Source organism: Vombatus ursinus, unplaced genomic scaffold (assembly GCF_900497805.2).
Source record: "Vombatus ursinus unplaced genomic scaffold, bare-nosed wombat genome assembly UNPS02006874.1, whole genome shotgun sequence".
NCBI lineage: Eukaryota > Metazoa > Chordata > Mammalia > Diprotodontia > Vombatidae > Vombatus > Vombatus ursinus.
Window position 1 is genome coordinate 8746625 of NW_020946652.1, and position 14839 is coordinate 8761463.

Genomic DNA, 14839 nt, shown 5'->3' on the forward strand with positions numbered 1-14839 from the left:
CCAGGGTACTTGGTTCTAACCGCTGACCTCGCCACCTGGCATTGGGCGCCAGGCCTGCCCAGGGCGCCTCACTCTAACAGCGTCACCCATCAGTAAATGTGGAGCGACCCGAGGACACGGAGTTTGGGCCTGAGCCCTTGGCTGACCGGCACCGCTCTCCTTGAGAGGCTGCCCTGGGCTCCGACTCTGGGAAGGCTCAGCCCCAACAGAGCAGAGCTGCCTCGGCCACTCCAGCCTACCTGTGGCTCCTCCCTCCCTCCTGCAGGGCTCGTACCTGCTCTCCCTCCAGGACTGGTAGGAAGCCTCGGGCTGCCGCGTCTCTCCGGACAGAGAGCACCTTTCCCTTCTGGCTGTGCCGGGGTGCACCGGCGAGGTAGGACATGCCACTGCGTGTGGTCACCACTGTCAGGGAGTAACCTGTGGGGGGAGTCACAGCAGAGCTGGGAAGCCGATCCCCAGGGCTGTCACGGCATCAGCAGAAATGTGACTCCTTTTGTGCCCGAGTGGGTGGGCAGCGAGGGGGAGGGGCTGAGCGGGTGGGCGGGGGCTGAGCAGCCAGACTGCCTCCCACCCCACACTGGGCTTCCTGGGGTGGGGGAAGGAAGGAGGGGCCAGTCTGACTGCTTCCAGTAGCGGGGTGTTTCCTAGGGTCCCCAGATTCGGAGCTGCCAGAGCCCTGAGAGAACATCTCCTCGGACCCCCTCATTTTACAGATGGGCAAGACGATGTTCACAACGGGGAAGAGACCTTCCCAAGGTCACCCCAGTGTTAAGTAGCAGGCCGAGGGCTCCACATCGGGGGAGGGGGCCCCATCCAGCACCTCTTCACTGGCGGTCAAAAGTTTGCCAGCAGCGCTTGCTCACTGACTTGTGCCCACACAAGGGTACACACACGCATGGCCACAGTCTGCCTCAGTTTCTCTATCTGTACCTGCACCCCCCTCGCCCCTCCATCCCTGCCAGAGTGCTTGAAGATGACCCTGAGCAGCCATTGGGATAGATTCTGGAAACCCAAGCTCAAAGGGGAGCAGGCCCAAGGGGGGAGATGCAAAAGGGACCTCCCAGAGAAGAGGCTGCCCAGCCTTGCACCTGAGCCCCGCCTCCAGCTGTCTGGGGCACTCATTAGGGGGGCTGTCCCAAGCTGGGCTGGTGGCCCCAGGGGATCCCTAGGATAGCTCTGGCTCTTTTGGGGCTGCCCCAGCCTTGGCCCTCACCCAGATAGCTGTAATGGGCAGTCCTGGGCTCCTTTGTGGACTCGTTGAGGAAGTGAAACAGGTGGCTGTCTGTGTTGTACAGCATGACCCCTCCTGACCAGTCAAAGGCCCCCACGGCTCCCAGCAGGACCTGTTGCTGCCACAGGGAGGAGAGAGCAACCACCGTCAGAGGGATGATAGGGAGAGGAGGGGATGGGGAAGGGTGGGGCAGGGGAAGATGAGATGGGGAAGGATGGGGTAGTTCAGGATGGGATGGGATGATATGGGTCTTACTTGTTCGTTGATCAAATAAGTGAATGATATCACCCTGTTCTAGGGGATTTGTTATAATGAAAATGGGCCAGAGGATGGAGGTGGAGAAGGCTGGAGGAGGGAAGTGGAATCTCTCCCCCCCTCCCAGATTAGCAGTAGCACCCGGTGCTCATTTGCCCAGCTGCCAGGCCCCTGATTCACAATATTTTAGCCCCTTGGGAGAGGGGTGGGAGGGTCATGTGTCATCTGTCTTTGTATCGTAGCAGGGTGCTTAGCATTTAGTAGGAACTTATGAACTATAATAATGAACAAGTGAATGAACAGATAAGTGAATGGGTAGGCGGGTGGATGGAGGATTGGATGGATGGATGGATGGGTGGGTAGATGGATGGGTGGATGGGTGGGTGGGTGGACCCAGAGGAGAGCTCACCCATACCTTGCCCAGGACGTGGGCACTGAAGCCGATCTGGGCCAGTTCATACTGTAAGGCTTCTCCGACAGTGCCTGTAAGACAGAGAGGCATGACGTGAGACTAAAACTGTTTTGCATTCTTCAAGGAGGAGGCCAGATGGTAAAAGAGGCCACTAAATGAAAGGTGCCCAGATCCCTAATTTAATCTGCAGCCAGGGTCAGTGTCCAGGCCATGACAAGCCCTAACTGAGGCTCCTTCCCAGCACCCTAGGTCTGAGCCGCAGACCTGAGGAAAGCCTTGGTGTAGATCAGGTTGAGGGCCTTGGTGTAGATCAGGGGGAGGGAAGGGAAGGCCTGGGAGGGAGGGGCAGAGTTTGCAGGACAAGAACATGTCTGTGAAGGGCAGGGACCATCCCTGCCCGCCCCCGGTGTCCTGCAGCCAATGCAGCTCCAGTATTTGAGGACAGGGGCAGCCATGCAGTGATCAGCCAAAACCTAATAGAAATCAGGCTCAAGGCTGCTCCACAGCCAGTATGTTTTCTTCTCTCATCTCAGCCGTGAGCCTCTGATTGCTCTGGTCATGGATGCGCATGCCCACGGGCTCTGAGACGCCTTCCTGCTGGCCAGAGCAACAGAGAGGGAGGAGGAAGAGAAAGAGAAAGGGGGAGAAGGAGGAGGAAGAGGAAGGAGAGGAGGGGGAACAGGAGGAGGGTCAGCCAGGGCAGCTGGGGGAGGGGCTTGGCTCAGGACCATTCCAGGGGCTACCTTCTACACTGATGATCCTTTGCTCAAGGCTGCCCAGCAATCCATCCAGAGCTGAGTAGTCCGTCACCTTGAAGGCATGGGTCTCATCTGGGTCTGAGGCGATCAGGTGCAGCTCCTGATTCGCCTTTGTGTTGTTGAAGGCGGCTCCAACCTGTGCCCAGTGCCGGGAAGGGAAGAAGCGTTTATTAAATGCCTACTATATACCAGGTACTGTGCCAAGTGCCACCTCTCGGTGCCGGGGTGGGGGGTGGAGAGAGAGAGAGAGAGAGAGAAGAAGAAGAAGGAGAAGAGGAGGAGGACGGGGAGGGGGAGGAAGAAAGGAGAAGAGAGACACAGAGAGGAGAGAAGGAGTGGGGAGAGAGACAGAGACAGAGACAGACAGAGACAGAGAGCAAGAGAGACAGAGAGATTGAGAGAGAGAGTGGGGGGGTGAGGGATGCATGGGGAGTGTCAGGATGTGGGGAAGGGAGTTTTTTTCCTGAGCAGGGAGTGGAGGGACAGGCGTGAAAAGTCAATGGTCAGGACTGTTCCCTCATTCCCTAGAGCCAATCACTCGACAGGTTTGGTGGACTCTTGAGAGATGGTGGGCTATGGTGGATAAGGAGTCAGCCTTGCCTCAGTTTCCTCATCTGTGGCTTGGCCACGGCAGCCCCTCCAGGGAGCTGGGGCGCTCAGAGTGGGAGTTCTGATGGTTCTTATTTTGCCTCCTGTACCTGTCCCTCCTCTCCATCCACACCCGCGCCAAAGCCTCCATCACCTCCTTGCAATCACCTCCACTCTGTCTCCCAGCAGCCAGAGCATCACTGCCTTACTCAAAAATCTTCGGTGACTCCCCAGTCCCTCTCCAATAAGATGCCAGGCCTGCAGCCCGGCAGCGAAAGACTTTCACGGTGCGGCTCTTCCCGACCTTCTCGATCTTATTTCATCTGTGGCCCTCCACACTCTCTGTGGCAGGCATGCCGGCGACACCCCACCTCCTGCCTCTGCGTCTGTCCCTCATGTCTACAATACTCTCCCCCTTCACCTCTGAGGTTCCTCAGAATTCTCGGCTTCCCTCCAAGCTGAGCTCGGGCACCCTTCCTAGCCACACAAGGCCTTGGCTGGCCCTCCTAGGCACTCGCTTCCTCTCCTCTGGAGTCACCCTGTCCGGCCCTTCTCTGCATCCCTGGCACCAATGGTTTTGGCTAGAGGGGTCAGGGCCAAGGCTTCTGGGAGGAGACGGCCTTGAAGGACGTCAGCTGAGATGGGGCAAGAGCCCACTGCGGGCCGTGGCCTAGAGGTAGCAGGGGTGTGATGGAGGGGACAAGGCTGCTGTCCTGGCTACAGAACTAAGCTCCCTGAGGGCAGGCCCATCGCTCCCATCTTGGCACCCAGCACTGGGCCTGGCTCAGGGGAGGTGGGTCATCCTCCCCGCAGGCCGCAGCGATTTACCCCGATGGCAAAGCGTTCGATGCCCTCCATCTGAGGGGAGTGGATTACAGTGCTCAGGTTCAGGGGGTCCTGAAAAATGTCACCATCTGTCAGCACCACAATGACCTTTGAAGCCTTCTCCTGAGATCCCCGGCTGGGAGTGAAGATGGAATCCCTGGGGAAGAAAAGGGGGGGGGGGGTCTCTGGAAACAGTGTGGAAGGATGCCCAGCCCACGGGAGTCGAGGCTCCACACCACTCTGCAAGGCCCCCGGTGGTTCCAGTGATGCCTGTGTGTTTGGGTGTGGGCACTTGGAGAGAGTTCCCAGTGACGATCAAGGTGGGGAGGCACCACCTGGGAGGCTGCTGGCCTGGGGGTTGCCATTTTGAGCCTCAGTCTCCTATCTGCAGAATGGGGATGGAAATCCTGACAGCACTAAGCACCTCGCAGGACTGTTGCAGGTGCCCCGGGGCGTGCCTCTGTACCCAGACAAGGTGCTGCCCTAGGTTAGGAGGACCAGCGCTGAGCATGACCCCCGCACTCACAGGACGTGCTGGATGGCTGAAGCAGTCTTGGTCACATGTCCCACTTGGATTATGTCCATGACTCTCTGGAGGGAGGCAGGGGCGTCTCTGCTGTACTCGAGGTCAAATTCTGTCTGAATCACTTCCCCATATTGCACCACCGCAAAGCGGCACTGAAAGAAAGCGGCGCCCCAGCCCCAGGCCCGGATGTTACACTCCCTGGCAGGCTGGAGGGAGCCTGGGGGAGCCGGGAGGAAGAGGGGTCCCAGGCTGGAATTTTCCTGCAGGCCCCTGTAGGATATCCCCTCCTCGTCCAACCCTCCCAGCCTCGAATGCTCTGATGGCCGCCAGCATAACATCTCCCCCGCCTCCAAGGCCCGGGGAGGGCTGGCCTCATTCCCATGGCTGCCCTGTCTCTGGGGGCCAGGCTTCTTTTCCCACCCATGCCTTTCTTTTCCCTGTCTGGGCTAGCCTCATCTTCCTGACTAGACCAGGATTCCCTGGGGGCAGGCCCAGGTCTGGGCCCTCTCCTGCTCTGATGTAAGATGTGCTCAAGGCACCTGTGTGAAATGGAATGGAACGTAAGCGGGCTTCACGTATTTTGTGTCCGTCTGTCATGACTACAGTGTGGGCTCTCACCAGCACTCAGGTTCAAGGGGCCCAACTGCTCTGAGCAATGGGGGAGAGTCAAGGGCAGAGCCTGGCGGCTCTTGGCCGGAGGGCCTGGGCTTGCAGCCAGGGCAGGTGCCCAAGGGCGGCAGGTACCTCAAAGCATTTCTCATAGAAGGTCTGCATCATGCGGTAGATGAAGGCCTTGGCTCTTTGGAAGTCAGGGGGGTCTATACTTCCGGACCCATCCAGAACAATGGCAATCTCCGTGCCTGGCATTCACAAAGAGAGATTCAGAGTAAATACTGGAGCCCTGGGGATGGAGTTCAGGACACCCTGAGGTGTGTGTGTGGGGGTGCTGTGAGGAGTCAGCCTTTACCTTCCAGGGCCCCCTTCCACCTCAGCCAGTGGGGGATGCTTGTCAGATACTCTGCTGCCCCCCTACCCAAATTCTGGACCAGAGCCCTCTGGGTGGCATGGAAGTTCCCCAGACCCTCGGAAGCCCTGTTAGTGGAGATAAAGCTCAGGCAGGGGAGGCCAGACAGGCTGGCGATACGCCATGGCTGCTGAGTGAGACCTGACCCAGTCGAGGTCAGAGAGCCTGGGACTATCTGGGCTGACCACAGGATGAAAGTTTGTGGTCACAGTGACCCAGGTGATAAGGACGCCAAACTGGCCCAGGTCCTGGGAGCCCCCTTGTTCTGCCCCAGGGACAGTGGGGAAATAGAGACAGGATCACACAGCCACTGTCCAGAGCTCAGCTAATGCCTGAGAACCAACCTTCCCTTAACTCCTGCTGCCCTTGGAAGACTGGACAATCTGAATGCTAATAGCGCACATTGATTTTCTAAGCATTAATAGCACTCAATGGTTTTGTGAGCACTAATAGAGCAGCATGTTGGTTTTCTAAGCATTAATAGTGCAGCACATTGGTTTTCCAGGAGTTAGTAGCGCACATTGATTACAGCAATTTGTGTTTTTTTTTGTTTTTTGTTTTTTAGGCAATTGGGGTTAAGTGACTTGCGCAGGGTCACACAACCAGTAAGTGTCAAGTGTTTGATCTGAGGCGGTATTTGACCTCAGGTCCTCCTAACTTTAGGGTCAGTGCTCTATTGGCGGCACCACCTACCTGCCCCTAGATTACAGCAATTTGCCACGTGCTTTACAAAGACTGTCTTTTTGGAGCCTCACGACAACCAGGAAGTGTCTGAGGCGGGATTCCAACTCTCCAGGCCCAGTGCTCTATCCATCCGACTGCCTTATCCCTGTGGATGACTAGAAAGCCCAAAGGACATTCCTAGGGAAATGCGTTATGACAAAACCAGCAGCGGGAGTGTTTGGCAGGATGGCTGTCCTCAGAGTAAGACAGGCTTGCTTTGATTGACTCCAAGGGGCAGAACCTAGAGTGCTGTGGGAAGGGGGCAGAGCTATAGGGAAGCAGGTTGGGGTTGGATCAAATCTGACCCTGAGAAGGGCTTGGCAAGCCCTCCCACCAGAGTGCTAGTCCTCCCTGAAGAGCTGGGCCTGGAGTCAGGAAGATCTGAGTTCAAATCCAGCCTCAGACACTTCCTAGCTGTGTGACCCTGGGCAAGTCACTTCACCCTGTTGCCTCAGTTTCCTCAGCTGTCAAATGAGCTGGAAAAAGAAATAGCCAAACATCGCAGTATCTGTCGAGAAAAGCCCGAGTGGGCTCACAAAGAGTTGGACATGACTGAAAAATGACTGAACGACAGGTGTCAGCTATTATTTTTGTTACCATTATGATTATTATTGGCTCTCTGGGCAAACAGCCTGGCCGCGAGAGCTGCTCCAAAGCGCTCCCCCCGTCCCCCGCCTTGGCCATTTCCAGGAGTCCTAGAGGTGAGTGCTGCTCAGCCCACCTCCCCCGCCCTGCCCTCTCACCTGCCCCCCCATCCTCCTCCTCTTCCTCCTCCAGGGCCCGCTTCTCCTTGATGCGGGGGTTGTTGTTGTGGCTGTTACAGTCGGCGTTGGGGCGGTCCTGGTGGGGGCTGACAGCAGCAGGATCCAGGCTCAGGCAGGAACAGCCAGGATTTCCACCCCAGGTTTCTTGGACTGAGAGATTCTCTTTAGGAAACAAGGCAGGGTCACCAAAGGCCAAGCTCCACCCCACCCTACCTCCTGGGCCTCCCCCAGGAACTCACCTACACCGGGGAAGCTGATGCAGCTCTGTAGGCCCAAGTCTGCCCCCAGAAGGCTGCAGGCCCCGTTCAGCTCCTGGGCCAGGCTCCGTGGGATTCCTCGCCTCTTCACCTGAGCACACACCTGTCGAGAGATGGAGCTGAGGCACCTGGGGGGCGAGGGGTCAGTGCCCTGTGTGGGAGAGGCAGTGACCCTCTGCTCTGCATGGGGGTAGTAGTGACCTCTGCCCGGCGTGGGGCAGCAGTGACTCCCATCCTGTGAGGGACAGACCCCCACCACCGTCCATCCCCCATCCCCTACACTCACCACCAGTGTGCCATCTGGACCCCGCGCCATAGAGACCTGAGGGCGTGACGTCTGAGGAGTGGGCACATACTCTGTAATGGTTTAAGACACAGGAGGGAGGGGGCCAGGAACATGGGAAAGGGAGAACAGCCAGAAGGTGGAATACTCAGTGAGGAAGGTCCCAAGAGGCCATGAGCTGGCCCTCTACTGGGGGGAGGCCAGCCTGGCCTGGAGATCATTGTCAGGGCCAACAAGGGCCAGGCCTTGGCCTTCAGGGCCTCTGTCCCCTTTCTGGTGTCAAGGCCTTCCCTAAAGGTGGGACTGGCCCTTAGACAGCATCAGGACCACTACCTTTATTTTCCAGTACGGCAAACTGGGGCCCATAGAGGATATGGGGCTAACCCAAAGCCATACAGACAGTTAGGGGTCAAGCCGGGATTAGAACCCAGGTCCTCAGCCCACCAATCAAGGGCCCTTCCATCTCACCCCTCACCCTGCCCCTCCCTTGGGCAGCCTGCTTTTGTTCAGGGCTGCAAACCCACCTCCCAGAGCTCATGTGAGTGCCTGGCTGTGGCCAGACTGCTGGAAGGTAGCAGGGGGCCAGGAGGGCAGCTCCTGAAGCTAGAGAGGGAGGAGGCTCCATGCCCTGAGGGTCCATGGTTGGCCTTAGAAGGCCTGGGGTGGGATGGCCTCCGAGGTGGGCCTGCGGGAACCTCTGGGGCCAAAGCTTACTCACTTAGGGGCTGACAGAGGATCTGGTCATTCGGGCTGAGGCTACAGTTGTGGAAGTAGGCAGCTCCCTGCGCTCTCCAGGGTCCAGTAACAAGGAGCCTTGTCAAGGGAAAGAAGAGCCAGGGAGTCCCACTCTACCTGCCTGCCCGGGCCCCGTCCAGCTGCCCCTGGTGCCCCTGCCCACACCATCCTCTGCATGACCTCCCAGCTGGGCAAGCCCAGGGGTATTCTAGAGAGATCAGCCAGGCACCAGGCCAGGGCTAGGGGACCTATGTCACACCCTGCTGGCTCTGATGCGCCAGGCCAGGCCCCCCCGGGGGCCACCTAATCCAGTCCTACAATTGTACAGGTGAAGAAACTGAGAGTCAGACAGGGCTGCCCCATGTCAACATAGCTGAGATCAAGGCCTCTGAGGGCATCTCAGCTCCGCCCACTGGGCCGCCACAGGGAAAGCCGGAGAAAGGCCGGGGCTGCGGGGAGGCCTCAGAGACCACCCACCCTCTGCCATGCAAAGATGAGGACTGAAGCCTGCCCCGCACAGAGTGAGGCAGGGGGATTTCTGTTGGGTTTCCGCACAGCCTGGCCAGCGGTGCGCCCTGTCCCGGGGGAGGGGAACCTCGGCTGCTGGCCACCCTTTCCTGTGTGGGTGGGTGGACGTGGATGCTGGGTGCAGGGGCTGGGGGAGGAGGGGAAGGTGAGTCAGCAGGAAGGAGCAGCTGCCGCAGGCGGGGTCAGCCAGTGCACACAGAGCTGTTAGAGAATCTGGCGCATTCAGAGGAAGCAATCAGGTCATCTCCACAGCAACAGCTGCCCCAGGAGCGGCTAGGAGGCAGAAGTGGACTGAGACCCAGCCTTGCTCTGCAGGGAAGCGACCTGCCCCCCTCGCCCTCAGCTTGTCCTCGCTTTGCTAGCGCAGGATCGGGCCGGCTGGCGCTCAGGCCACCCCTTCCGAGAGCCTGCGTCTGTCCGTTCTTCCTCGGTCTCCCCACCAGCTGCCCGTCCCCCTCCCCAGAGCCCCCGCTGCGGGCACACCCAGCCGGTGGCGGAGGCAGAAGCGTTCCCTGTCAAATAGGGACACACGTGTGACAGCGGAATCTCATGCCCCTCGAGGGGCCGCTAAGCCGCAGCAGGTCCCGTCACATCCTGCCCAGCCTAGGCTTTGGGGTTCTTCTCTGCCCCGCTCCCATGAGCCCTTCCGATCGTCCGAGTCTGGACCCTCCCGTGAAGTCGAAACTGGAGTCCCTGGCCAGGCGGCCGAGGACCCTCGCGCTCCACCAGACAGGAGAGCCCCGAGAGGGCAAGGGATTGAGTCTGGGGCACACAGCACTGCATTGCTAGGACATGACCCCAAGAAAGAGGATCTGGGGGTACTCAGGGAAACACTTATAACATCAGACAAGGGGAAACAACCAGTCAGAGAAAACAGAGAAGCCGAAAACGCCAGAGGAGCGCTGAAGACAAGGTGGAGCGCCTCATTCAGGCGGAGGCAGGGGAAAACCTGTAGAGCCTGGCCCTGCACACAGAGGGTGGAGGAGACCCGGCCTCAGGGCCAGCCGCAGAGGGGTCTGACTGTTTGCTCATTTACTCGCTCTGCCTCATCAAAGACAAAGGCTCAGCAGCTGGATTTTGTCCCTGGTTGGGAATGTTTGATGACAGAGTTTTGGGATACTTGTTAAGCTTATAATTAAAAATGTTTTAAAAATCAGATGGTGTCTAAGAGTGGGATTTGGCTTTGGGGGCTGTGGCTTTCGACGGGACTTAGGCAGGCGGCGGGCCAGGGATGGAGTGACCCTGATGAGGGCTCTCAGCAAAGGAACTTCAAAGACAGTGCCCACATAAAACCCAGTGAGCGATGTGGCCACCGCGCTCCAGAGGGGTGTGTTTTCACTCTTCTTTTTGGTCAAGAAATGGTACGCTCATAAAAGAGTGAGGGCTTGCATGGTTGCAACTGCTATATTGGGTTTATTTGTGCGAGGAAAATGCCAAATCCTATTCAGAGGGTCTGGGGAGGGCCAACGCGGCCAACATCTCTTTACCAAACAGCTCCCTAGAAAGTCTGTTTTCTGCTTAGCCCCAGGGGCCCCTGGACAATCTTTGCTCAGGCGCAGATGGAGGGGAGAGGGCTACAGCAGCTCCCTCACCAGGTGAGCTATCCCCCAGCAGAGGGGCTGCCTCCAGGGGGCTGGGGAGGGGGCTCTCCCTCATCAGAGGCAGGACGGCCATTGGTCCAATGTGTTAAGGGAGGGATACCTGGTGTGTTTTATGTGCATAGAGTGCCTGGCCTGGGCTGCCCCTCCCCTTCAAGGGGGCCTCCTGGCCAAGCACCTCCATTCTTACCGGGCAGCCCCAAATCTTTTTTGGAGTAACTGCTCCCCCCACCTAGTGTTTGAACCTGAGGCAAGATTTTATTTTACATTTAATTGTGTTTGACATGGTCTGAGACTCTGGTCCACTGAGGTCCCGGGCTTCTGACTCTGCTGCCCAGGGGGTCAGCAAAACCAGTCTATGCAGGTCCTGTGGGATGCTTCGGGCAGGACCTGAGGTCTCAGGAGCATGGCACCTAGGTCTATCAGGGAACTTAGCAGGCAGAGAGGTAAACTGAGGCCCAGAAAAGGGAAACAGCTGCTTGAGGGTCTGGGCCTGGTCGGGGTCCTCTGGCAGGTGAGACAGAAGGAGAGGAAGTGAGGGGATTTCTCTCTGTGGCCTGAGGTTTCCTCTCCGAGAAACAGTTCCCCAGCCCAACTTCTTTCCTCTTCCTTTTCTCTGTGACTGCCTCTAAATAAGGAATGGGAATTTATAACAAAGAAAAAAGGAAGAAAAACATGCACCCTGATTTCAGAATTGGGCTATGGAACTCTCACTTCTGGATTCCCTTGGGGCTGATGCTTTAATTATTCCTCCAGCTTGGGGGGACCCGAGAGACAAGTGTGCCCGCTGCTGGCGAGGCCCTGACTGCCTACCAGGCTCTGTGGGCCCTGGCTCCGGAGCCCGAGGACCTGGCCTTGAGGTCTGGGTCTGGCTATCCTTTGTGTACACTCAGGCAGGTCCATGCCCCTCCCTGGGCCTTGGTTTCCTGCTCATTAAGATGATGACCCCTGAGTTCCCCTTCCCTCCTTTCCCCCTAAGCTGACCAGAAGCCAGAGGAGACCAGCCTCCTCCTCTTACCTCGGCTAGGAAAATGTATCTGAGAACGAAGGCAGCTCTGGGGAACCTAGGAATGGGAAGGGCAAGCCCTCCCCCAGTCAATAATCTCTAGCTGCTCTCTGTTCCCTCCATGACCAAATGGGGCCTTGTGGCCCAGGAGTGCCAGAGAAAACGGTCCCTAACCCCTCACAGGGACGCCTAGAACCCGGAGCCGGAGCCTGACTTTCTCACTCGGGGCAAATGAAGACAAAGAGTTCGAGGCCCAGGGAAGTTAAGGGTGTGTGCTCAGTCAAAGCCAGTCCCCATCATTCCTAGAGCTTGCCAGCCCCCTTGGGCCACCGGCTGAGCAGCTCATGCTGTCTCCCTCCCCCCCTTTTAAAAATAATCTATTTATTTTTAGTTTTAACATTCACTTACACAAGATTTTGAGTTTTAAATTTTCTCCCCCTCCTCCTCCTCTCCCCCCACCCCGCCCAAGATGGCGTGCACTCTGATATAGGCTCTGCTATGCATTCATATTAAGCATATTTTCACATTAGCCATAACGTAATGAACAATTAGAACTAACGGGGGGAACCCCGAGGAAAAAGAGAGAAAACAAAACAACGGAAAAGGAAAAGGAGAGCAAAGAGTCTGCTTCCTCACGATGGCTCGCTTTACCTCAGTGAGGGTGGCAGAACCAGTAAGGGAGAGCCTGGGGCTTAGGGTGCAGACGGCCTTTAGAGCTGGTGACAGAGGAAAGGCAATCTGGGCCTGATCCCCTGATCTCCCTGGGTCCCATGAAGGCCAAGCAGGACCCTGTGAGGTCTGCACAGGTGAGCGAGCCCTGGAGAGACGGAACAGGCCAAGGTGAGCTCATGGCTGAGGGGTTCAAGAGGCCTGTGCACAAGGAGGGAGCAGAGGTGGGGTGTGGGCTGATCAGAGCTGAAGGTCCCAGGGGGCCCAGACTGGCTAGTGGGGCTGGGCACAAGAAAGGAGGAGGATAAAGAGGGGCAGGAGCCTGCTTGGGGTGGGCAAGGGGTCCACGATGACCAGGGACAGAGAGAGGGCAGAGCAGCGCAGGTCTTTCTCGGGCAAGGAGAGTGACCCGGGACTGGAAAGGACAGAACACAGGTCACTAGGAAGGGCTTGAGAGCCCAGACCAGGAGGGGGCCCTTGGGACAGGGCATCTTGTCTCCCCACCCTGCATACATAAGGGAGAGCCAGAGCCAGACGCTTTTTGACTTGGGGGTTGGAAGGATGAGGGAGGTTTCAGGAACAATCAGGAGAGGGGGTGGCCTGGCCATCCTCCTCCTCTGTTGGGTTAGGAGTAAAGGCAGCCCAAGAGCACACAGGCCACAGAGAGGAGGTGCACCTTTGCGAGAAGAAGGCATGCCCCATCCTAGTTTGCTGCCCAGGGGCAAAATGCAGTCTGTCCAGGGCTAGTTGTGGCTCTGTCCTCAGAGGGGCTGCTGGTGGAGGCAGTGTCAGGGGTTTCTTGAAAGATTGTGGAGAGCTGGAGAGGTATCCTAGTACTGGAGAAGGGCAAACATTCCAGTGTTCACAAGGACGACAGTCTGTCACTATAGACCAGGAAGCAGCCCCAGCGGTGCTGGCAGGATCCCCACCTGAGTGAGCATCAAAGTGTAGAACAGGAGGGCGGGGACCACAACTCTCCCCAGATCATACCCAGCTGGAAGGAGGCTGCTTAGACAGAGGGCATGGGTGTGAGTCTGTTCTGTTGGGATGATCTCAAAGGAAGCATGGAAGGGTGAGAAAGGGAAGGAAAAGGAAGAGCTGGGGAAACTTTCTCACATAGAAGAGGTGTGCAAGAAGGAGTTTATACAAGGAAGGGGAGATGGGGGGGTGGGGGGAGCAGGCGATGCTTGAACCGCATCTGAACTGGTGCAGGGAGGGGAGAACACACACACACACACAACTGGACAGAGAAATTCATCTTATCCAACAGGGAAGTAGGAGAAGAAGGTGGGGAAGGGAGCAGTAAGAGATTAAGACAAGAAGGTGATGAAATTTTAAGGTGAGTGGTGGTGGTCAGAAGCAAAACAAAGAGGGGACAGTGTGAAAAAGAGAAGGATAAATGTAAAAGAATAGGACAGAGGGAAACACACAGTATGTAATCATAATTGTGAACGTGGATGGCACGAACTCACTCATAAAATAAAAGAATACAGCCAAATGGATTAGAAACCAGAATCCAACAATATGTTGTTTACAAGAAATACATTTGAAATAGGACACACACACAAAGTTAAAATAAGGACCTGGGACAGAATCTATTATGCTTCAGCTGAAGTAAAAAAAGTAGAGGTAGCAATCATGATCTCTGACAAAGTGGGGAAAAAATAGGTCTAATTAAAAGAGATAATCAGGGAAACCACATTTTGCTAAAAAGTACCATAGACAATTAATTAATATAAATATTTAACATATATGCACCAAATAACATAGTACCCAAAGTCTTGAAGGAAAAGTTAAATGAGTTAAAGGAGGAATAGCAAAACGATACCACTGGGGAACCTCAATTTACTAATCTCGGACCTAGATAAATCTATCAAATAAACAAGAAAGAAGTTAAGGAGATGAACAGAATTTTAGAAAATTCAGATATGAGAGACTGCTGAAGAATGCTGAATTAAAATAAAAAAGGAGTATACCTATTTCTCAGATTTATATGGCACCTTCACAAAAAAATGACCATGTATTAGGGTATAAAAACCTCACAAACAAATGGAGAAAAGCAGAGAAATTAAGTATATCTTTTTCTGACCACAGTGCAACAAATTGCAGTCAAAAAAGGGTCTTTGAGGATGGAGAGAAAGACACAGATAATAATCATAATTGTGAATGTGATATATGAATGTAATGGCATACTATTGTTCTATAAGAAACGATGAACAGGCAGACCAGATAAACCTGGAAAGACTTGTATGGTCTGATGCTGAGTGAAGTGAGCAGAACCAGGAGAATGTTGTACACAGTAACAGCCACGTTGTGCGATGACTGACTTTGACAGACTTAACCCTTCTCAGCAATGCAAGGATCTAAGACATCTCCAAAAGCCTCATGATGGAAAATGCTACCCACATCCAAAGAAAGAACTATGAAGTTTGAATGCAGATCAAAGCATGCTATTTGCCATTTTTTTCTTCTGTTGTGTTTTGTTTCCTCTTTCTGGTGGTTCCTCCTATTAGTTCTAATTCTTACTTACAACATAACTAACGTGAAAATATGTTTAATAGGAATGTATATGTATAGCCTATATTAGATTGCATGCCATCTTGGGGAGGGAGGAAGGGAGGGAAGGGGAGAAAAATTTAAAACTCAAAAGCTTATGG

The 14839-nt window shown here is 55.6% G+C and overlaps 1 protein-coding gene across 1 annotated transcript in view; it reads right to left on the reverse strand.

The window, feature by feature from the left end:
* Window positions 1-14839, reverse strand: part of ITGAE (integrin subunit alpha E) — a 52630-nt gene that overhangs the window by 19181 nt on the left and 18610 nt on the right. Inside the window, exons 3-13 of the mRNA XM_027848821.1 lie at window positions 8365-8459; window positions 7650-7720; window positions 7346-7466; window positions 7086-7268; window positions 5340-5455; window positions 4596-4747; window positions 4073-4226; window positions 2642-2792; window positions 1902-1969; window positions 1214-1349; window positions 275-417 (exon numbers count right to left, since the gene is read on the reverse strand). Coding sequence (XP_027704622.1) covers window positions 275-417; window positions 1214-1349; window positions 1902-1969; window positions 2642-2792; window positions 4073-4226; window positions 4596-4747; window positions 5340-5455; window positions 7086-7268; window positions 7346-7466; window positions 7650-7720; window positions 8365-8459 — 1390 coding nt within the window. The remainder of the gene's footprint in view (window positions 1-274; window positions 418-1213; window positions 1350-1901; window positions 1970-2641; window positions 2793-4072; window positions 4227-4595; window positions 4748-5339; window positions 5456-7085; window positions 7269-7345; window positions 7467-7649; window positions 7721-8364; window positions 8460-14839) is intronic.